Source organism: Balaenoptera ricei, chromosome 3 (genome assembly GCF_028023285.1).
Source record: "Balaenoptera ricei isolate mBalRic1 chromosome 3, mBalRic1.hap2, whole genome shotgun sequence".
Lineage (NCBI taxonomy): Eukaryota > Metazoa > Chordata > Mammalia > Artiodactyla > Balaenopteridae > Balaenoptera > Balaenoptera ricei.
Genome location: NC_082641.1, coordinates 174,649,406 through 174,671,809, shown reverse-complemented (window position 1 = coordinate 174,671,809; position 22,404 = coordinate 174,649,406). Strand labels below are relative to the sequence as shown.

General features: G+C 56.4%; 1 protein-coding gene across 14 annotated transcripts in view; it reads right to left on the bottom strand.

The window, feature by feature from the left end:
* The window catches only part of DOCK6 (dedicator of cytokinesis 6), a 42,602-nt gene continuing 20,198 nt past the window's right edge, over positions 1-22,404 (bottom strand). For 3 of the 14 annotated variants that reach the window (XM_059918373.1, XM_059918379.1, XM_059918380.1), the window contains 32 exons: positions 21,825-21,911; positions 21,178-21,409; positions 20,766-20,927; positions 19,936-20,099; positions 19,146-19,250; positions 16,897-16,989; positions 16,550-16,645; positions 15,653-15,793; positions 12,892-13,005; positions 12,528-12,698; positions 12,039-12,178; positions 11,782-11,951; positions 9,406-9,566; positions 8,952-9,134; positions 8,495-8,621; positions 8,107-8,191; positions 7,859-7,955; positions 7,590-7,754; positions 7,111-7,263; positions 6,774-6,932; positions 6,558-6,658; positions 5,660-5,852; positions 5,416-5,559; positions 4,147-4,278; positions 4,036-4,050; positions 2,590-2,715; positions 2,374-2,463; positions 1,810-2,046; positions 1,302-1,445; positions 1,114-1,220; positions 684-845; positions 1-245 (listed from right to left, as the gene is read on the bottom strand). In XM_059918373.1, coding sequence (XP_059774356.1) covers positions 203-245; positions 684-845; positions 1,114-1,220; positions 1,302-1,445; positions 1,810-2,046; positions 2,374-2,463; positions 2,590-2,715; positions 4,036-4,050; positions 4,147-4,278; positions 5,416-5,559; positions 5,660-5,852; positions 6,558-6,658; positions 6,774-6,932; positions 7,111-7,263; positions 7,590-7,754; positions 7,859-7,955; positions 8,107-8,191; positions 8,495-8,621; positions 8,952-9,134; positions 9,406-9,566; positions 11,782-11,951; positions 12,039-12,178; positions 12,528-12,698; positions 12,892-13,005; positions 15,653-15,793; positions 16,550-16,645; positions 16,897-16,989; positions 19,146-19,250; positions 19,936-20,099; positions 20,766-20,927; positions 21,178-21,409; positions 21,825-21,911 — 4,299 coding nt within the window. In that variant the 3' untranslated portion in view covers positions 1-202. Of the gene's footprint in view, positions 246-683; positions 846-1,113; positions 1,221-1,301; positions 1,446-1,809; positions 2,047-2,373; positions 2,464-2,589; positions 2,716-4,035; positions 4,051-4,146; positions 4,279-5,415; positions 5,560-5,659; positions 5,853-6,557; positions 6,659-6,773; positions 6,933-7,110; positions 7,264-7,589; positions 7,755-7,858; positions 7,956-8,106; positions 8,192-8,494; positions 8,622-8,951; positions 9,135-9,405; positions 9,567-11,781; positions 11,952-12,038; positions 12,179-12,527; positions 12,699-12,891; positions 13,006-15,652; positions 15,794-16,549; positions 16,646-16,896; positions 16,990-19,145; positions 19,279-19,935; positions 20,100-20,765; positions 20,928-21,177; positions 21,410-21,824; positions 21,912-22,404 lie in introns of those variants that run through there. The other 11 variants (XM_059918374.1, XM_059918375.1, XM_059918377.1 and 8 more) reach the window with 11 other exon arrangements.

The following is a 22,404-nucleotide window of genomic DNA, read 5'->3' as shown; positions in this document are numbered from 1 at the left end:
CTGTTTATAAAAACCATTTTAAATTAGAAAAGGTAAGAAGCATCAGTGCACACAGACGAGAACAAAGGGATAGAGGGCCCAGACCCATGTGCGATGTGGTCACCCCGTGGCTGAGTGGGCAGTAGGGGAGACTGTCAGGAAGGCACAGACAGCTGAGTCCAGGGTGCTGGTTCCTCTGGGTGTGGCTTCAGGCCCTGTGGGCTCAGAGGTCAGCCTTCCGGAAACTTGCTCTGTTCAAGGAGTTCCTGGGGGACGAATGAAGTGGATCAACATGGCCACAGGGCCCCCAACTCCATAATGCTCCCAGCCTCCTCCTCCCCCCTCTCCTTTTCCTCCCCCCTCCTCCTCCAAGGAGGTCTTCTATGGTCTTCCTGGCTCCTTTTACATTGGTTCTGATCTGGTTATGGAATCAGAAATTCTTAAAATCCACCACTGGAGATATGAATCATGCCCATTTTACAGATGTGGAAACTGAGGCTCAGAAAAATGAAGTCACATACCTGGGAAATGATCAGAAACGGTTGCCCAGAGCTTGAATATGTGTATGTGTCTGAGTATTCACATGACTGTGCAAAGCCCTGAGCACCTGTGTTGATGTGCACGTGTATGACGGCCCCCACGCTCTGCCTGGCTTTGCCTGCCCCCTCTCTCCCTCTCTAGGGTGGGAGGCCTGGGTCAGGCACCTGAGGCCGGCTGCATTTGGCGCCAGCAGCTGAGGCAGGCGCTGGGTGAGCAGGGGCTGCAGAGCCTCCCGCAGGCGGGAGTAGTTGCGCTCCAGCTCACGGTGGTACTCCTTCTGGTCCGGCCCAATCAGGGCTTTGTTCTTCCGCAGCGCATCCTCGCACCTGAGGGAGGACCAGATGGCAGGAGATGCTCAGGGGCTGACACTCAGAAGACAAAGCAAGACCAGAGGTGGGGAGTCCGCGAGCTGGGGTCAGGCATGCAGAGGAGCCTATAATGGGGGTATGACAGGTGGATATGACTTAATGGAAATCAGAGAGGCTACAATGGGGGCTCAGGTTGATAGACAGGCTGTACTGGGGAGTCAGATAGGCAGAGAGCCATAATGCGGGGGTCAGAGGGACTCTGATTGGGGGGGGTGGTCAGGCCTACTTCTTGCAGAAGTCCTTGAAACAGAGCCGCAGCTTGTTGTGATGCCTGAAGAGCTTAGGGTCTTGCGGGATCTCGGCCAAAAACACCTGGGCCACCTCCAGTGGACCCTGTGGGGTGATAGGGGCTTGTGACGATGTCTGCATGGCCCCCGGGGGCCTCAGGCAGCCTGCACACCCCACCGGCCGTGCCTGGTTTACAGTGGGCCCCACGGAGCCCTGCAGCACCATCTGCAGCATTTTGGCATCAGGCGGGTCCTGCTCGGTGGCGAAGGCCAGCTCCCGAGTCTTCTTCTGCATGTCCTCAATGGCCACCTCTACTGGCGTCAGCACTGTCTGCGGGGTGGAGATGAGCAGGCACGCGTCGGGGCCTGAGGATGTCCTGACCCAACCCAGCCCACGGCAGCTTGGACCCCAGCTGGGGGTGGACAGGGGTACACGAAGCTGTAAGGAACCAGGTCTGGGGCTCCTGCCTGCTTGGGTCTGGCAGGGTGGGGGTCAAGGTTCAGCTGCCTTTGTCTGGTTCTGATAACTTTGGTCTGTTCTAGTCCAGCCTTGGGTCAGCAAGGTCTGGAAGTAGGGGTTTCAGTCTGCAGACTGGGGTCTGGAGGTTGGAGTCTGGGGGTCCCTGGCCTCCCTTGGTTTTGGGGTCTCTGCACCTCCCCTCCCTGGGCCTCCCCCAGGCCTGCGCCCCGCCCACCTCCTCCCGGTGGCACACGCGGATTCGTGTCTTGATGTAGGGGAAGGCGTGGTCTGTGCTGAGCAGCGTCTTGCGCTTGTGCTGCTCGGGCAGTTCTCCATGTGCGCGCCCGTCCGGCGTGAAGGGCGTGCAGAACAGGAAGGTTCGCAGCCCGTAGTTGCGGTCGAAGTAGGTCACCCGGTCCTTGAGCTCATAGGTGTCAAAGTGCGGCTCCACGTACGTGATCTGGATGTAGGCCTGGGGCATGGGGCTCAGGGGTGAGGCTCTCAGCCCCAATACACACACCTGGGGCTTGCTGGCCTCCCGCAGGGGCCCCATCCCTGGAGAAAGGGGATTTGGGCCTCCCTGGGTCTGGGGGCTTTGGATCTGGGGTTCCCAGGTCTCCCTATGTCTCCTTTGGATGTTTGGGAATCCCCTGAGGAATAGGACATGGGGTCCCCAAGGGAGATAAGCTTTGGAGTTTCCCAGAGATATAGGATTTGAGGGGCCACAGGATTATAGTATTTGGAGTCTCCCTGAATATAGGATTTCGGGGTCCCTCGGGGGATGGTCAGGAGCCCTCACCTTCTGGGGGTCCAGCTTGGTCTTGTCCACAGGGTTAGAATCTTTGATGATCTGGACCACGTCCTCCCCGAACCTCTCCGTGTAGAACTCCTGAGGACACGGGGCTGACTCACAGCTGCACAGCTGCAGCCCCAGCGCCCTATCCCAGGGCACCCCGCCCCACCCCGCCCCAGGGCAGCCCAGTCCCCTTTCCACTCCCCCACCGCCAGGACGTACCTCCAGCCTGTGTGAAATCTCGGCCAGCTTCGTGATGGACGGCTCCTTGTACACGAACTCCTGTTCATCCAGGTCACCGAAGCGGGCACCGTAGAAGCCCACGCGGAAATACGTCCCGAACACACGCTGGGGCTGTGGGAAAGCTGTTGTTGCCCAGGAGGCCCTGCTGGAGGTCCCCCTACGCCAGAGACACATGGGTCCTCAGGCCCCATGTGCGGAAGAGGTGGGCATGGGCGGAGGACCCCGGACACCACGAGAACATCACATCCCGGGCACAGGCAGGGAGGGGCATGGACCCAGATGACTGCCAATTGCCCACACCCTCACTCTTTTTCCCCAGCCTGTCTCCTACCTCCCCCAAATCTTTATTCTCATTTAACACAAACCCCTAGTTTCTGATTCTCCCTCATGACCCATGCAGTTCTTCAGAGTCTGGATCTCAATATGAAATGAGAACTGGGGCCCTATTGCTCATAACTAGGTCCTCAATGCCTATAGGTCTAGGTATACAGTAGGTGCTCAATATATGCATGAGTGACTGAGGGAAGGTGTGGCCGTTTCTTGCTCTGGGACAGAGGCTCTGGTTCCCTTGTTCCAGTGCATCCCCTCCCCTCCCAGATCTAAGTTTGCCAAGAAGGTCCCCCTCCCTCCAGGTAGACTACTTTCCACCGGGAAGGATGGGGGTGGCTCCACGTTCACTCACCAAGGCAGATCCAGGCAGGGTGAGGTGGGCACCAGGAGGTGGAGGTGGGGAGCAGGGGGCAGAGAGACAAAGTCATGGGTGAGGTCAGAGGTCACAGCCCCCAACCCCCAGAGTCCTGGTTTTGCTGCCCCATGAGAACTATTCCATGGGCAGAGAGAGGAGATCCGGGGAGGGAGGGGACTTGCCTGCCCCGCCCAGCTCCCACCCAGTCCTCCCCCCCTTGGTTCTGGGTTCCTGCCATCTTTGGCCAGAAAATTCTCCCCAAACTAGGAGATGCCTAAAAATAGACCCGAGTAGGGGAGAGGCGGGAGAGAGGGGGACATTAAATGGCAATGAGGAGCAGAGATCCTGGGGGAAGCCAGGGAGACAGGGAGAGACAGAAACCAAGAGAGACACACAGAGAGAGTGATCAAGGAGACAGACAGAGACAGGGAGAGATGGACAGAAAGAGACCAAGAGACACAAAGAGAGAGACAAAAAGAAACAGAGACAGAGGAAGTTGGAGGCCCCCCCTTCCAGGCAGTGACCAAGCTGGCCCTGCCTGAGGGAGGGGTGTCTCTGGAGAGCTCCCAGCTGGGTGAGTCACAGGCTGCCCTGGAGATCTGGGGCAGGGAGGGGGGCTCTGGGGGGAAGTAGTGGGGTGCGTCATCGCCCACTGAGCCCCCGCGGCCAGGCAGCTGTGCTCCTCCAGCGCCCCCTGGTGGTCCCTGACCACTGCTGACCAGAGGCAGGTGGCCACTCACCTCCCAGCCGGAGCTCTGTGGGTGGGGACAGAAGGGTCAAGGTCAGCTGAGCCCAGCAGGGGCCAGGGGCTGGGGCTGAGGGCACGGTCTGAGAGGGCGTCCTGGGCCCACCTGGTGCATGATCTTGGTGAAGGCCTCCTGCAGTTTGCCGTGCACGGCAGCCAGCTTCTTGTAGTCGCGGTGGGCTTCCAGGATGGGGATGAGGGTCTTGTAGACCTCATTCACTGCCTCGTAGAGCCCACCCTGGGGGTGGAACATCAGGATATCCAGCACCAGCCCTGATCTTCTCTCCTGCCTGGAACAACCCTCCTTCCATGCTCCTACCCACCTTCCAGGGCGCCATCTTCCATCACCTCCTCCAGGAAGCCCACCCTGACCACACCTGCCCCAGATGGGGTACCAGCCTTTCCACTCAGCCCCTGCAGACATCCTCTGTGGTCTCCACCATGCTTACTATGGACCCGGTGCTGTGTACATGTACACTCTACCCATGTTCCTTCATTGGTGGGAGGAGTCATCTTTTTTTTTCCATTCCTCAGAGGGGAAACTGAACTTCAGAGACGTGGAGGGGCTCCCCAGGGCCAGGACCTGAAGGCCGGCCCTTCTGCCATGGTGCCTAAGACCTCCACACCCAACTGCCTCCTGGCACATGGTAATGGCCGCTCCTGAGTGCCACTGGCCCCCAGTCAGGGCCAGCATCAAGCCTGGCACACGGCAGGTATCCTGAGCTATTTGCTGACTGTTAGAGGTCTGTGTATACCATCTGGCTTATTCCCAAGGCCTCTGTCTCTGAGACTCCAGCGAACTGATCATAATAATAAAAACAATATTAAAAAAAAAAAAAAACCTTTAGAAAAAAAGGAAAAAAAAAAGAAGGCTTGATGCAAAGAACTGAAACAGGATGGTAAATATAGGTGGTCACTGAATTTGAGTGCTGGGTATGGGGGGTGGTGGGGATACAACTTTCTTTTATGTGTTCTTGAAATTTTTTATAACAAAAAAGAACTTTAGGGAATTCCCTAGTGGTCCAGTAGTTAGGACTCCACACTCTCACTGCAGGGGGGCCCGGGTTCAATCCCCTTAGTTGGGTAACTAAGATCCTGCAAAGCCACATGGTGTGGCAAAAAAAGAAAAAAAAAAAAAAAAAAAAGAATTTAAAACGGTAACTGAATATATTCAAGGCTTATTATATCCAGACCATGTGTCAAGGGTTTTATGGGGAGAAAGGCAGGTAACGGGGCCTCTGAGGGATCCCAATCCTTCTCCTCCACAAATCACCTGCCCAGAAAGGGTCCGGGCAGCAGCTTCACCTTGCGTCTCCGGGAGCGGGTATCAGGCCCATCAGCAGATGCACGATGCCGCCCCAGCCCCAGGCCTCACCATGGTGAAGTAGGCGGCCGCCTGTTCCAGCAGCCCCACCAGCCCCAGCTCCGTGAAGTGCTTCCCGGAACAGAAGCCCTCCTCATCAGGCGACAGGATGTCGTCAGAGATGGCGGACTCCTCCAGCACGTTGGACGAGATGTTCTGGGGTGGGAGGTGGCGTCAGAGCCTGGTCCTCGGCCCGCGTGTGCCACCCCCTGCCCGCCACGACCCCACCCCCCGTCCCCCCATCCCCGCCGCTCACCTGGAAGGAAACGCAGCCCACAGGCAGGTGGCGGCTGTCCTCCAGCAGAGCGAGGTACTCGGCCACCAGGGCGGCCGCGTGAACCATGCACTGCGCAGCCTCCGCGTGGTTGCCCAGCTCCGCGTGCTTCCCCGCCATGTTCTGCAGCCATGTCAGCCGCAGGTCTGGGGAGCCCTGGTAGCCCCGGGCAATCCTAGAACCCAGGTGAGGGGGGATGTGAGGAGGATGGAGACTCCCCTTGCCCCCCTGCTCACCCCTCACTTGTCCATCCCCTTCACCTGTGACCCCACCCATCTGCCCCAGCCAATCTCCTCACCTTTACCCCCATTCACCTGTCTCCTAACTTATCCCACTCCTTACCTGTCCATCTCTTCATTACCCCCACAAGTGTCACTCTGGGTCTGCCCCAGCCCAGACCCAGAGTGGGGTCTGCCCAGGCCCATCCCTTCCGTGTGCCCCCTGCCTTCCCTGTCTCCATCACCTGGGCCCCCATCTCCCACTCCCCAGTTTCTTACTAAATACCCTTCACTCTCCTCCAAATCACTTGTTCCCCTAATCTGTCACCCCTTCATGGGTTAGCACCTCACCTGTCTCTCCCACCTGTCCCCCTCACTTATTCTTGTGCTCCACTGTCATCCTCATCTGTATGTTCATCTGGCACCATTTTTACTTGCTCATTTACCTGCCCTCACCTGTGTGCTCACCTCTCCATTCACCTGTCTGCTCACCTGGCCCCTCACCTGTCTGCCCTCTCACTTGGTCATCTTCACGTGTCTCCTCTCCTGGTCCCTCTTCACTTGTCCCTCCTTACTTGTCTCTCTTATTACCTGTACGCTCACCACCTCCTCTCCCCTCACCTGTCTGTGAATGGCGGAAGGTTCCAACCGGCCCTCCTCACCTGTACATGAGGTCAATGAGCATTTCCGGGTCCTCCTGATGCTCCTTCATCTTCACCGTGTCAGTCAGGATCATGTGCAAGTTGAACATCAGGTCCTGGACCTGGAGCGGGGGATTGGCCAGGAGTGACAGAGCCGAGGTGGTGGGGTCAGGGGTCAAGCATGGCAGGGCAAAGACCCTGGCTGCGGAAGGTGGGGCGGGGGTCCGGCGGGGTCACCTGCTCAGCAAAGGTGCTGTCCCGCAGCCCCACATCCTCCTCGGCATAGGTGAGGATGGTCTTGAGTGAACGTCGCAGGTGATCTTCGCTGAAGTTCTGCGTTGTCCCCACCAGGGATGAAAGCGACATGGTCACTTGCATCTTCACGCGGGCAAAGTTCTGGGTGGGCCGGGGAGGAAGAGCACGCCTGACTGTGGACCTCGGACCCTCACACCAGAGCCTGCTCGACCCGCTGACTTCACCCCTCTCCCCTCCTGCCCTGCGTCTATCGCGTCAAGACCCCTAGTCGGCCACCCTCCCCAGAGCCACAGATCACACCCCCCACACCCCCACTTACGTTGCCAATCTCGAAATTCTGGCGCATGAGGAGGTAGAGGGAGGCGCTGGCGTGCGTACGGATGGCGCTGATGCGGCTCCCGCAGTGTCGCAGGAGCCTCAAGCAGAGGTCAGCACACAGCTCCGTGTCCTCCTCAAACAGCAGCTCTGGGAACTGGCCCCCAGGGCGGGACAGACACCAGTCAGCCCCTCCCCGTTCTGGCTCAGAAGGTCCCCGATGGGGACATGGGCAGAAGCATCGGTCTGTGTTCTGCCTTCTCTGGCCAAGCCCAGCAGGTTTTGGCGTCAGACCTGGGTTTAAGCCCTTACTGTGTGACTCCGGGTGAGTAACTCTGCCACTCTGATCCTCGGTTCCCTCCTCTGCAAACTGTAGCTAAGGAGTGAGTGTCTGCCTCATGGAGTTGCTGAGCACACAACAGTCGCTCAATGAATGGGCTGTGACTGTTACTCTTAAGAAGTGTGGCTGTCAGAGGTACTCACCTTGGATACCAGGGCCCGCTGTGTGGCCAGGCCATGCTGCAAGAAGAGGGCACTCTGGGCACTGCCCAGACTGTACAACACAACCTTTAGTACCGCGCCCAAGATACTCTCCCGGGCCTCTGACAGCATCACCGTCTGGGGGGCCAGAAATCCAGCTGTTAGAGACTGGGGTGGTTATGGAGTCAGGGAAGGAGAAGGATTCTGGAGTCAGAGATCACAAGGCCCTGTAGTGGGGTCAGAGGTGAGGGAGATGCTGGATCAAGCCCTACCTGCACGATGATCTCCAGTGTATCCAGAACCACCAGGCTTGCCTCGGTTGCCAAGTTCCCATCCACCAAGGCCTCGTGTTCCATTTCATCCTTGGTCCTGGAGGGGACAGGAGGGATTGAGGGGGCCTCTCAGGGCCAGACTCCACCCCACGGCTGAGGTCTTTCCCCTCCCTCAGCTGCCCTGGGGGGAGCGCCAGTTCTCTGGAAATTGGTCTAACCCCAGCAAACTACTTCCTGCCCACACCCACTTGTCCACACGGTCCGAGGTTTGTCTCCAGTGTGTGACGCTCTTCCGCCAGCGTACATTCTCCTGGTTCCCAAATGGGCTCCTCTCTGAGACACACAGGTGCATGTTCACAGATGTGCAAAAACATAAAGACACACGTGACCATGAGAATGGATCCCACACACATGGGATCCCTGTGAGGACACTGGGTGACGTGGATGCTTGCGGAGTGGATGCAGTTAGACGTGAACAGGGAACACAGACACCCACGTGTATGGGGATAACGTGTGGACTTCCTTCTGGGAAAAGTAAGCCAAATAGAGGCAGAGATGGTCCCCGTCTCGGGGCCCCTGGTACAAAGGTTGGGAGGCACCGGGTAGGGACGTGCATGGGGTACATCTCCCTCTCACCACGGCTCCGTCGCACCATCTCCTGTCGGGCTCCGATGGTGCCCAAGATAGCTTCCTCCAGCCGGGCCTTCATGTCCAGTGATTTCTTGAACGTGAGACTGTTGATACGTTCAAAGGCCTTTTTCCCCTGCAAGGACAGAGAATAAGTTCGAGGTTGACTCTGCCTTTTTCTGTGGGCTAACCTGGTCCTGCTTCTTCTGGCCCTTCCCAACCTCCAGGGCTCTTGTGTTTGAAGACACAGTTCTCCACTCTATAGCAAGCTCTCGGTGCGTCCCAAATTCTGTTCATGAAGGAAATTCTCCCTTTTCACATTGGCTCAGCACAGAAACAGTCCACCCCTTTCTCCCCAGAAACCGATAACGGTCCACTCCTTCACACCCAGCCTATGGCACCCGAAGGCCCCACATGCATCCGCAACCTGCCTCCTATACCCCAGTCCCCTGCCCACCCCTCGAACCTTGTATTCAAAGGCAGCCAGACAGAGGTACAGCAAGTCCAAGAGACGACCCAGCTGAGGGAGGGCCAGGTCCGCAGCCCAGCGCTGCAGCAGGGCTGGCTCAGCATTCTTCAAGACCCATAGCACACACACCAGCAAGGTCCGGCTAGACTCGGCAGAGAGGGCACAGCCTGAGCGAGCAGCCTGGGGACAGAGAGGGGACAGGGCACTCAGAAGGGAGAGAGGTGACTTTCATTTTTCTCCATATTAAGATGAGAACTGGCCGATTGATACTTCACTGCATAAATTCCATTACCAGGTTATCGGACACACAATGTCCAAAATACAACAAAAAAATCACAAGACAAGTGAAGAGGCAGGAAGACGTGATTGATAAGGGAGAAAAGACATTAGACGCAGGCACAAAAACAATCAAATGTTGGATGGGGTCTCTGGGGACAAGGCTGGTACTCACTGTCGCTGGGCCCTGCGAGATGCTGGCCCGGGAGCCAGGGGCCAGGGGGCCACCAGCGATGGCCATGGCCACTGAGGGGTTGATGGTGCCTCCTATGTCCCCTTCCCCTTCTGTGTCTGAGTCGAGCATAGAAGCCAGTCTTGACCGCTGACCTGGACCCTCTGGAGGGAGAAAAGAATGAGACCGTGGTTAAGTGCTGTCTCTGTCTCAGATTTCAGCTCACAGGTCACCTCCTCAGGGAAGCCTTCCCTGATTCCACCCCCCAGACCAGGGTTGAGTCTCTAGTTATTGACTCCCAGAGCTCACTTATTGTACTTGTAATTAGATACATTCATCATGCAACTGTTTCTAAGATCCACAAAGGCCTGGACTATATCTGCTCTGCACTCTAAACTCAACACTTAGAACATGGCCTGGTGCACAGGAGCAGTCATTGTAAAGATGATGATGATGATGATGATGGCAACGGTGACAACCACAATAATAAATGCTGCTGCTATTATTATGGCACCAACTGGCGCTTACATAGCATTTCCTGTGTCAGGTGCTGCTCTAAGCACTTTAACAATATTAACTCTTACTCTGCAAAACAACCCTATGAGATAAGTACTTTTATCACCCTTACTCTTTGGAAGAAGAAACTGAGGCACAGAGAGGTTAAGTTACTTTCCTGGGGTCACACAGCAGGTAAATGGTAGAGCTAGGATTTTAATCTAAACAGTCTGGTTCCAAAATCTCTGATCTTGGACTTCCCTGGTGGTACAGTGGTTAAGAATCCACCTGCCAATGCAGGGGACACAGGTTCAATCCCCGGTCCAGGAAGATTCCCACATGCCACGGAGCAACTAGGCCCGTACGCCACAACTACTGAGCCTGTGCTCTAGAGCCCACATGCCACAACTACTGAAGCCCGTGTGCTCTAGGGCCCATGTGCCGCAACTACTGAGCCTGGGTGCTGCAACTACTGAAGCCTACACGCCTAAAGCCTGTGCTCCGCAACAAGAGAAGCCACTACAATAAGAAGCCCGCGCACCGCAACGAAGAGTGGCCCCCGCTCGCTGCAACTACAGAAAGCCCATGCGCAGCAACGAAGACACAACACAGCCAAAAAAAAAAAAATCTCTGATCTTAAAAGAGTACTGTCTCCACTCCCTCCTCCCAAAAAAACACAGTCTCATCAGAGAGAGAGTTGCTGCCAACAAATACAGAACAGGTTTCACCCCAGAGAGTCTTGAAATAAAAGGTCAAAGTCAACTGAGTTTTACTAAAGCTCCAGCCCAGTTTAACCTAGCTGAATTCCTGACTGGATTGAGGTGATCAGCCCCTTATCCTAGCTGCCTAAGAGAGAGAAAGGGGAATGCTCACTGGGAAAAGATGACATTGCTTCAGTCCTGATGGTCCTTTTACATGCAATGTCCAAAATGCAATAAAAAATCAGAAGATGTGAAGAGGCAGGAAAAGGTGACTGATAAGGGAGAAAAGACAATAGAAGCAGGCACAGAAATGATCAAATGTTGAAGTGAGCAAAACTTTAAAATAAAAAATAAAAAAGATGCACAAACATGGGTTAAAAAATGGAGAATTTCAGCAGAGAACTAGAATCTACAACAACAACAAAATCAAAATTTACAACTGGAAAATATAAAATTTGAAATTCAGAACTCAATGGAGGGGATTAATAGAAGACCAGACACAGCAGAAGACAGAAGTAGTGAGCTCAAACACATGTGAATAGAAAGTTTCCCCACTCAAGCACAGGGTGCAAACAGAATGAAAAACAGAACAGAGCACAGCTGACACTTGTAACATGATCATAAAGGTCTAACATACGTGTAATTGGAGTCTCAGGAGGAGAGAAGAGAGAAAACGAGGCAGAAAAAAAAAATTCAAGAGATAACAGCTGAGAGTTTCCCCTGAATGATGAAGGGGATCAACCCACCAATCCCCGGTCTGTGTTTCCAACCACTGAACACACTTATCCATCAGTGGTGCCAATGAATGTGCATATAAATGAATGAACACAGGGCTCCAACTGATGTTCCCCACCTTTCCCTCCTCACACCTCTTTCTAGAAGATAATTCATCTCCCATTTATTGCACGCTGACAATATCCCAGTACTACACGTCCTCAGATTTTCACATAATCCTAGGAAGTAGTTGGTGCTACCACTGTCTCCATTTTACAGGTGATAAACCTGAGGCTCAGAGAGGTTAATGGCTTTCTTGGGGCCCCACAGCAGGACTTGAACCCACTCCTCTGATCCTAACACCCACGTTTTTACTCCTAACAGGCTCGCCCACCTTTCCCGATCTGAGCCTTGTGGGATCAATCAGGCCCCCAGATCGTGGGACCGCACCCCGCCTTGCCCTGCTGACCAGCAAAGTCGTGCAGCCGTGGCAGTGTGTCCCGCGCCAGTGACAGCAGTGGCAGGTAGAGCTCGGCCACCCGGGCCTTCACAGTGGCCTCGGCGTAGCGGGGGTCAGCATCATGGCCACAGAGCAGGCTGTGGACAGCACTGATGGCCTTCTTGTGCAGCAGGGACGCCCTGTGGGGTAGTGAGGTGCTCAGGACAGAGTGGACGTGCCTCCTGGACCTTCCTCCCGCCCCACGGCCAGGCAGGGCCTGTGCTCACCCCTCGGCCTCAGGATCCAGGGCCAGGGCCAGTTCCGTCAGCAGGAGCCCAGCCAGGAAGTGCTGCTGCCGGAACGACCCACTCAGCTCGAACATGCTGATCACCTTGGGGTCTGGGGCCTGGCTGGAAAAGGTGGAGCTCTGGAGAGGGGGACAAAGCAAGGGACCAGGGGCCAAGGGTCAGAGGTGAGAGGTTAGGGTTAACTCATCTGTGAGATGACAGGGCACAGGGTCCAAAGTCAGAGGTTTGAGAAATGGCAGATGGAATGCCAGTCTGGGAGTTAGGATTTAGGGGTGAGAAATCAGAAGTTGGTCCTCCCAGGAAACTGCTGAGAATGCAGGGTCAGAGGTGAAGGGTCAGAGGTAAGGGGTCAGTCCCCTGGGCAGTGGCCTATTGCGAAATGGACAGAGATGAGGGAACCACACAAGAAGGGCTGAAAGGCAAGAGGTCATAGGTCAAGAAGAGGAAGCAGATGTGAGGCCAGCCCACCTGCGAGGTGGTGGAAGATACGGAGGGCGAGGGCGAGGCCGGGGGCGACAGGGGGCAGCAGGGGAGGTTGAGGGTCACATAGTGCTCGTGGCCGCATAGGATGCGGGTGAAGTCCATGCGCAGGGTCAGCAGCACCGCCGGGTTGGGAGCCGACTGCAGCCGTGTGGCCACCTGCGGGGGAGGGTTCAGCGGGTGACATTACACTGCTCTGCCCACCAATCCGCACCACCCCCTGCCATGTCCCCGCAGGTGTGCTGTCCCCTCCAAGTCCCCCACAGGTATGCCGTCCCCACCACATCTCCGCAGGTGTGTTGTTCCTACCACGTCTCTCCAGGTGTGCCATTCCCAGCACGACCACCCCTACCTGCTTGTAGTGAGCCCGGACCAGGCTGAAGACAAAGCCGCGGTCCACCAGGGACAGCAGATCACTGAGGAAGAAGGCCAGGCTGGCGTTGAGGTGCTCGGCCAGCTCCACGTCCTGGGGGCACAGGGCCTGTCAGCCCATGCCCACTCACCCCATCAAGCCTCCATCCCTGCCCTTGGCCTGGCTCTCGCCAAGGCCACCAGTGACCCCTAAGAGCTGTGTCACTGCCCGAACACCCTGGGTCTCCTTGACACGCCCTTGTCTCTGGGCTCCGGACTCCCAGGCTTCCTGGTTGTTCTCCTCCGACTAGCCCTTCCCTTCCCCAGTTAGTGTCTACCCTCCACCCGGCTCTGCTGAGGACACTCTTTTTTATTCTCTCACCAGATTTGAGTAACACAACACAGATGGCAGAGACTGGCTGCTGACCCCCCACCATATCCTCTCACAGGTATTGGGACGCTTTTTCAGAGTTCAGAGCTGGGTAGGGACTACATTTCCCAGCCTCCCTTGCAGCTGAGAACAATCATGTGACCATATTCTGGCCAATGGGATTTGAGAGGAATGATGTGGCCACTTAAACAGAAGGGGCAGGTCCTCCGGTTTCCATAGCCTGTAATGCCTGATGTGGCAGGTACCATGATGAACTGAGATGGCCAGGCCCACACTGTGGAGCCCCCCGTAGCCCACCTATGCTCAGAAATAAACTTTGCTCACATTTAAACCATTTGTGATGATGTTCAAGCAAATTAACCTTTGCCCTAACTGATAAACCCTAAGAAATCATTTAACAAGCATCTATTATGCACCAAGTCTTGTGAACGGGACAGACGTGGTCCCTGCTGCTTGTCCAGCTCTCAGTCTCATGGGGGGTGGGGGATGGGGGATAAGAGTATTCCAGATAGTTCTATGTGTTTCAAAGACAACTAACAGGGTGCTATTTCAAGAGAAGCCTGAAGGATGAGCAAGAGCCCAGGGAAGAAAGGCATTCTGAAGAGAGGGAACAGTAAGTGCAAAGGCCCTGGAGCAGGAAGCACCTGGCAAGTGTGAGGAAAGACAAGGAAGGAGGCTCCTATGGCCTCAAAGCCCAGCTGCTCTCCTGCTTTCGGGAGCTACTCTTGGCCTCACAAGTTAGCCTCGGTGGCCCGCAGTTCCCTGCAACCCAAAGAAACAAAATACAAAATCCACCTGAGCTCCGAGTACTCAAGTGGGGCAGAGACTTGTGCATGGAACCTGATACAGTTGGTGTTCCATAAATGTCAAGTGAAGGAATGAAACCGCTGTGGCCCATCACTGATACCCCCCCAGCGCTGTGACGAAGGTGCTTCTCAAGGGCATTGTTCTTCCCTGCAGCCCTTTTGAGGAGGGTTTCCTCATAATCTGGATCAGCCTCCGGGAACCCAGCCCTTGGGGAGGCTCTAGTGAAACAAGGTTAAAACCTTTGAGATCAGCCCAGAGGTCGTGGGGGATTGCACAAGGGCCAGCTTGGGCCGACCAGCATTTCAAAAATCTGGAAAATTCCCATCAAATCCAGAAGTCCCCTTTCTCTTTAAAAATCAGACACTCTGGCCACATGCCCTCTGGTCCATCATAAGCCCCACTCCCCCAACTGAAGCTGGTGGTGAGGGTTCAAATCCCCATTCTGCCCATTCCCACTTATATGGTATCAAGTTGTTACTCAGTCATTCTTTGCCTCCGTTTTTCCAACAGTATAATGGAGGAAACAATAATACTACCTTCATGGAGTTGTTGGGAGAGTTTAATGATGTGATCCATCTAAAGTATTTAGGTAGGGGCTTCCCTGGTGGCACAGTGTTAAGAATCCACCTGCCAATGCAGGGGACATGGGTTTGAGCCCTGGTCCGGGAAGATCCTACATGCCGCGGAGCAACTAAGCCCGTGCACCACAACTACTGAGCCTGCATGCCCCAACTACTGAAGCCCGCGTGCCTAGAGCCCGTGCTCCGCAACAAGAGAAGACACCGCAATGAGAAGCCCGTGCACCGCAATGAAGAGTAGCCCCCGCTCGCCGCAGCTAGAGGAAGCCCACGCACAGCAATGGAGACCCAGTGCAACCAAAAATAAGCAAATAAAAATAAATAAATACAATTTAAAAATAATAATAAAAATAAAGTATTTAGGTACATAGTAAGTGCTCAATAAATGCATAATTTTATTACTATTATCATTGTCTGCCCAGCTTCTGTGAGCACTGGAATTAATGGTCCAGGGCCTGGATAACCATCAAGGTCTCAGAACATCAACATCCATTTACTGAGTACTTACTGTATACTGATACTGTGCTAAGGGCTAATGCATCTGCCCTGTCACCTCTCTGCCTTCACCAACTCCCATTCTCCACTTTGTTCACTTCACCCCAGCCACTCACCTCCTCACTGCTCCTCTGACAGTGGCACGGTCCTGCCTCAGGGCCTTTGCACTTGCTGTTCACCCCCTGACTGGAATGCTTTTCCCCCAGATATCACATAGATTGCTCCCTCATGTCCTTCAAGTCTTCCCCTAAAAGTTAGCTCCATGAGGGCAAGGAACTGGGTCTGTTTTGTTCACTGCTGTGTCTCTAGTTCCCAGCACAGGGTTGTGCTTAAGAAATAGATGTTGCGTGAACAGACTGATTCAGCAAATGGGATTTGTGGTCTTGTAGCCAGGAGGCACTGGACAGGACTGATGCCTCGTGTGGCTGGCTCTGTGTCCTCCCTAAGCACCCCTGCCCCACCCTCCCTCCATGGAGGCCCCTCCCCCTTACCTTGTGGACGCGGGTGATGACCTCCAGGCCCACAGAGCCCACCAGGGCAGCAATGTCATCCAGGAAGCGCCCAGGGAAGCGAAGCTTGCGGGGTGTGTCCAGCTTCTGGCCCAGAAGCAGGTGCAGCGCCATGCTTTTCACCTGGGGGTGGGGCAAGAGGGTGGAGGGTGGGTCTTGAGGGGCTGTGGGTGGAGGCGGCCTGCCAGAAGGGAGCAGAGATTGGGGGGCTGTGAGTGGTGGCTTGAAGTGGGCTAAAGGTGGGCATGAGGGGTCCTGGATGTGGCTTGAGCCCTGTAGTTATGGGGTGAGAGTGGGGCCTGATAGCTGTGGGGAGGGCCCGAGAGCTGTGGGTGGGACTTTGCAGGTTGTGGGCGGGGCTTGAGAAAGACATGGGCGGGGCCTTGAGTGGGTGCTAGGCAGAGGGGTGGGAGGCTGAGAAAGTATGGGTGGGGCTAGAGCAGGTCTCCAGGGGTCAACGTCTGACTGTAGGTAGGAGGGTGGGGCTTGAAGGCCCACCAGATTGAGGGGGGATGGCTGTAGTCAGGAGGAATAGTTCAAGACACCTCTTGAAGAGTCTGGGGGGTGTCTCAAGTCTGATCCCAACAGTTTCCTTCTCTCTCTTGCAGGGGAGGCCTCCTTGCTAGTTGGGGGTCTCTCACTGGTCTTATAGGGAAGGTGGGTAGGGGGGATCCTTCTCACTGTGGAAGGGGTTTCAGTTAACTTTCGGGGGGCCTCTCCAGGGAGACGTTCCCTTAGGCATCTCTTATCTCTCTCTACGTGCGGGTCTCTTGGGGCCATTTCTCAGGGGGCTTAGGTACACTCTCAGGCGGCTTCTCTCCCCAAGGAGAGTCTCCCCTGGGGGCCCCTTGTTCTTGGGCGGGGAGGAGGGCGTCTCACCATGAGCTGGAAGAAGAACCAGGCATGCTGCAGGACAGCCTCGCGCACGGCACTGCCGCTGACCACCCACTGCAGGGCCAGCTCCTCGTGAAGCAGCTGGGGGCAGGGGCAGGGGCAGGGATCACAGAGAGCAGAGGAGCCCACCCCGTACCCCCGTCTGGAGGGCGTGACAGGGGAGGATGCAGCTGGAGGGCTTGGGATTAGAGCAGCGAGAGGCCATGCAGGAGGAAAGGGGCCAGGAGGAGTCAATGTGTCCTTTCCCCGGGCTCTGAAGACCCTGCTGGGCTCGAGGGCAAGGGAGCTCTGGACCCCAGAATGGAGTCACCCACCCCCCTGCCTCCCACTACCTTCTGCACAGTGGGTCTCGGCTGGGTGGCTGGTGGGGCCGAGGAGGAGCCCTCGAGGTAGGAAGAGGTTCGGCTAGAGCTGCGGTCGATGGCCTATGATGGGATGACGAGGGGATGGGATGGCGAGGGGGGTCAGAGTGGGTGCAGGTGGTACGGATGGGAAAGAGAGACAGTCGGCGTGGATGGAGGAAAGACGTGGCCGTGTGGACAGACAGCGGGGACGTGGATGGAGAGAGCCGTGTTAATAAAGACAGAAGTGTGTGGGAGCGGATGGAGAGGGTAAGAATGTGATGGAAGAGACGAGAAGAAGCAAGACACAGGTAAGGAGAGGACAAGCAGGGTGAACGGAACAGGCAAGAATGTGGACGGGAGCCCGTCAGGTGGAGCAGGACCCAGCAGAAAAAGATAAGAGAAAAGAGATGGGAGGAGTGGAGGTGGGGAGGGTAAAATCAGTGTAGACGGAGAAGAGAACGTGGTCAGAGGAGGTGAGCCAAGTGGGGACGAGGGCGGAGAGTGTGAGTGAGTCCGTGAGTCCAGGGATGGACAGAGGAGGCGGAGGGCAGCAGGGTGGAGGAGGAAGAGTGTAGACAGGGGTGTAGAGTATAGACAAAGGGGATTAAAGGGAGGATGGAGGAGGAGAAAGAAGAAAAAGAAAGATAAGGACAGAGGAGGTGAGATGGTGATGAGAGGCAGCGGGAGCAGCCAAGAGAGCCCCAGTTTCCAGGCCTGGCCCCGCTCCAGCCTTGCCTGGGGCCTTGCCAGGCCTCAGTGTCCCCATCTGTGAAATGGGCATGAGGTGCTCAAGCTCCACTCTCCCCGCCTCCTTTGCTAGTCAGGTGAGGCCGCTGACAGGGAGAGGAGACCCAGTGATGGAGCTGGCCCGGTCCTGGAAACTGCCCAGGTCCTTGCCTTGGCCGTGGGGTACCCCCCCCAGCTCCCAGAGTCCCAGCCACACGCCCTGGGCTCCTCAGCCCGCGTCAGATGGGCCATCTACTGCAAAGGCCAGCCTCACTGCCGCCTCCTGCCTGGAATGCCTGCCCTCCTGCCACCTTGTCACCTCCTATGTGCTCTTCCAGGCCCAGCTGACACCCCAGAGAACTGAGGGCACTGGTGGGGAGACCTGTGAAAAACATGGGGGGACTGGAAAGGCCCATGAACCCAGACTGCCAGCAAATCTTAGAAGACTGTCCAAGAGTCCCCCTGCTCGTGCTGTGACCAGTTCCCTGGCTGCCATGCGATGCAGGTTGCCTAGGTGACAGGTACAGAGCTGGAACACGGCCCGGGGCCAAGTATGCAGGGAATCCAGCCCTTGGTGCCCAGGGGCCTCTGAGCTTGGTTCCAACCTCTGCGTATGCCCTTCCCTCCATCTGGAACACCCACCCTTCACTGGCTGGCTCTATCTTACCCTTCAGGTACCAGCAAAAATGTCACCTCCCGGGAGAGGTTCCCCAGACCACCCAGAGGGAGGCTGGTGGCCCTGTTTCAGTTCGTTTCCTTTCAGGTATTTTCACCCCCTGCACTTATATATTCATGTGTTTGTTTGATGGGTGTCTATCTCCCCGACTAGCCAGTAACTCAGGGATGAGGCTGGGTTGAGGATCTATCGCCCCAACAAAATCTTGCCTGTGATGCCCTAACTCTCTCCCAAGCTCGGACCACTGCACTGAATAGCAAGTCTTCACTTCTGAAAATTCAGAACCTGGGGCGCAGGGGGAGCCCATAGCAGAGCCAGGACTTGATCCCGATCCAGGGTCTGATGGCAAAGCCCCTCCCCACACCAGGTCCCAGGAAGGGGCAAAGCAAAGGAAGCTGCCCACAGGGGTCCCTCTGCCTGAAACGGGGTGGGGGAGCCCAGAGGTTCAGTTCCATCCCCTGGGCATCATTCAGGCTGCCGTGTCAAGGGGACAGTTGAGAGTCTCGCGAACAGAGTGGATGAAAGGGAGAGAAACAGGCCATGCGGGACAGTGAGGTTAGAGTGGCTGAATGTGCATATCATTTGCATGCTATTTGCATACCACCCTGCCCCTTCTGTCTCTGCCTGAGGCTGTGGTCTGTGTGGCAGCAAAAGGCTGGTTAAGATGACCCTGTGTTGCCTACAACGTCCACTCCACAGCCCCAAACAAAGGCAGGAGGGGGTCCGCTGCCTCCTCCAGGCAGCCCCCCTAGGTTAGTCGGCCCCAGCCAAGAAGGTGGGAGGAGCTCATGCTGAGGTGGGGTGACACACGTGCAGGGGCAGGCAGGGAGGGCACCTGTCTGGGGTCGGCCCCACAATAAGGGGGTGCCCGTCGCAGCACCGCCTTGCTGCCTCCTGGAGCATAAGCAGAATTCACCCAGGAGTGTGAGCGGTCGATACCCTGGAGATACACGGATAAGTGGTAGCATCTATGGGCAGAGGGCAGGGAAACCAGCGTGAAACACCAAGCGTGCTCACTGTCCTGGGCCACACGTGTGCCCACATGGACACCCACACGCAACCCTGGAATATATGTGTGTGCGCAAATGTGCATGGGGTGCACACGTATATGCCTCCCGCATACTTCTGTGCCTGGAATGCATGAGTACATGCACCCGCGTTCCCATGTGCGTGGGGTGCGTGCATATACGTGCCCCATGTACGTACATGCATAGGGTACACATGGAAATGCACCACTGCGCTATGTACATGGTGCTCTCTTTTCAAGATCCAGTCACCCGTCCTTGGGTCAGCCTAAGAGTCCGAGTCACAGCTCCCAATCTGTGACAGCCAGAGCCCAACCCTAACGTCCAGGGTCAAGTCTTTTTTTTTTTTTTTTTTTTTTTTTTTGGCCAGGCTGCGTGGCTTGCAGGATCTTAGTTCCCTGACCAGGGATTGAACCCGCACCCTTGGCAGTGAGAGCTTGGAGTCCTAACCACTGGACCGCCAGGGAATAACCCGGGGTCAAGTCTTCATCCATGCTGTTGGCTGTCTTTCCTGTCCTCTGTCAACACTGAGACCTTTCACCTGCCCACCTGGCAGCCATGACCACTGAGGCTGGAGAGAGCAGGGGCCCCTTGCCCTACCTTGCTGGCCAGGATGCGGGAGACCTCGTCGTCCACGGAGCCAGGGGCCACGGCCAGGTCAGGGTTGCTGCTGCTGATGCTCTTAGAGCGGGCCAGGTAGAGGCTTGCGGGGCGGCCCGGGCCACGGGCCAGAGTGGCAGGCTGCAACGTCACTGGAGGGGCCCCTGATGAGAGCAGGAATATGCTCAGCCCCCTGCCCACCTGCCCTCATGAGCCCCTGCCCCTTCCCAGTCAGCTGCCCTTGGCGAAGTCACTTTCTTTCTCTGAACCTCTAGGTTCTTCACCTGTAAAATGGGTGTGATAATGGCTCTGCCTCATAGCAATTTTGGGGAGAATGAAAAACACTGAGAACAGTGCCTGGCACGTTATAAGTGTTAGTGCTTATTGTTAATTATCTAGCAAATGAAAAAATATCCAACTTTATTGAGCGCTCAGTGTGCCAAGCATTTTGCATGGATTACTATGCCATTGACTACTACTAGCACCCCTGTGAGAGGCACTATTATTATCATCATTTTATAGATGGGAAAACAGGCCCAGAGAGGTAAAGTCACTGGCCCAGAGTCACAGAGCTTGTAGGCAGAACTGAGATTCAAACCCAGACAGCTCTGCTTGAGTCCCTGCTTGCTGACTGGCTGAATCACATGCCAGTCAAGTTTACAAAGACCATACCCCTGGGGCTGGGGCAAAAAGTTCTCTCTCTCCTGTAAATTGCCCAAACCAACCAAAGCCTGTGCAGCCTCAGGACCTTTGCACATGCCCTTCCCTTTGCTTGGGATGCTCTGCTCCCAGGTATTTCCTGTGCCCCAGGGTCTCCCACCAATACTCACCACCTGGGAGGCTGGGCTCCGTGCCAGGCAGTCGGAAGGCATAGTAGACATAGGCAGCCAGCACTGGGCAGTGACCACGGGCGTCCTGGGCAGCCTCCAGGCTCCGGTGGACGAGGCTGACTACGTGAGCCATTGCTTCAAAGGCTACACGACCCAGGTTTACTGCCGGGCAGAGGAGAGGTCAAGTTCCAGGTCCCAGGGCTTCCTACTTCCCCAGGGAAGAGACTTCAGGGTCCAAGGGGCTCACGTGGCCATCAAAAAGTCAGGGGACTAGGGGACTGAGGGGCCATTTTTCAGATTGGAAAACTGAGACCAGAGAGATAAATGGGCTATGGGAGGTCACCCAGGACCAGGGGACCCAAGGCCCATTCTCCAGATGGGGAAACTACGGTATGAGGCTGTGCCCGCTCACCGATCTGGCCGCCGATGATCGGGGGCCGCACGACCAGGCGTACGAGCTTGTCCAGTACGTGGTGGGAGAAGGCGACAAGGGGTTCAGGGCTGGCGAGTCGCAGGGCCACCAGGCTGGCCCGCAGCTCCTGCTCCACGGTGCTCTCGCTGAGCACGGCATCCTTGAGCCGGAATGGAAAGGCCCCTTCCTCCAGGACGTGCACCAGGGTGAAGAATTTGTCCAGGTAGGGGTCCTGGTGGGGGACCAGGGGTGAGCAGGGCGAGGCCAGGGCCCCCAGTCCAGAAAGGGCCCAGGGGATCGAGTGCGAGGCTGAGTAGGCTGGGACACCGAGGCTGGGGATCAGCGAATGGAAAATACATGAGAAAAGGGACAAGACGGTAGCTCAAGAAGAAAAGGAAAAGATGGGGAGTGATCACAGAAATAGCAAGGGACAAATGGGGTGGGGGGAGGAGAGACCACGCAAAGGCCAAAGCTCCAGCCGGGATGGCCACTGGCACGGCCGCCCCCGCCTGAGTCAGCAGCTTCCCTGGAGCCTGGCCCCACTGACCAAAGTCATGTCCAATGGCCCGAAGCCAGGCCTCCCTTGTCAGCGGAAACTGTTGCCCAACCCCAGGGCCGGACTCCTGGGCTCTGGCCCCACCCCTTACCTGGGGGTGCACAGAGGACACAGCCGTGAGTTCCACGCTGAACACACCCTTGTGGCCATCCACCCAGCGCATGCCCGGCAGCGCCACCTGCGGGAGGGACACACCAAGTGGGCACCGGCCGGCCCTCCCCACCGCTCAGGCCACCAGCCTCAGCCATGGCGACACCGTGGCCTGAGCATAGCCCCGCCTGCGGGAGCCACTGGGCACCCTGCCCCTGGGCCACGCCCAGCTCAAAGATGGGGGCAGATGGAGGGGAGCGCTACGGGGGTCCACTGGGCAGGCCGGAAGCCTGGGATGCTCACGGGAGAATGGAGAGCCAGGGTGACCGTTGTTGGAGGGAATGAACAGGAAATAGCATGATGGGAGGACTCGAGGTCCCCGGGGTGCAAATTAAAGGCTATGTGGGAGGGTGACAGAACATTCGCATGGGGAGGGGGTGCTCTAGGGACAGTGATCAGGGAGGCAAGCAGGGCTGCAAGTGGGGGGCTGCAGCGGAGAGGCAGTGGAATCTCACTATGGAACAGTGAGTGCAGAGGCAGGGGAGGGGGCAGTAACGAGGCAGGGCTAGTCGAGGACAGGG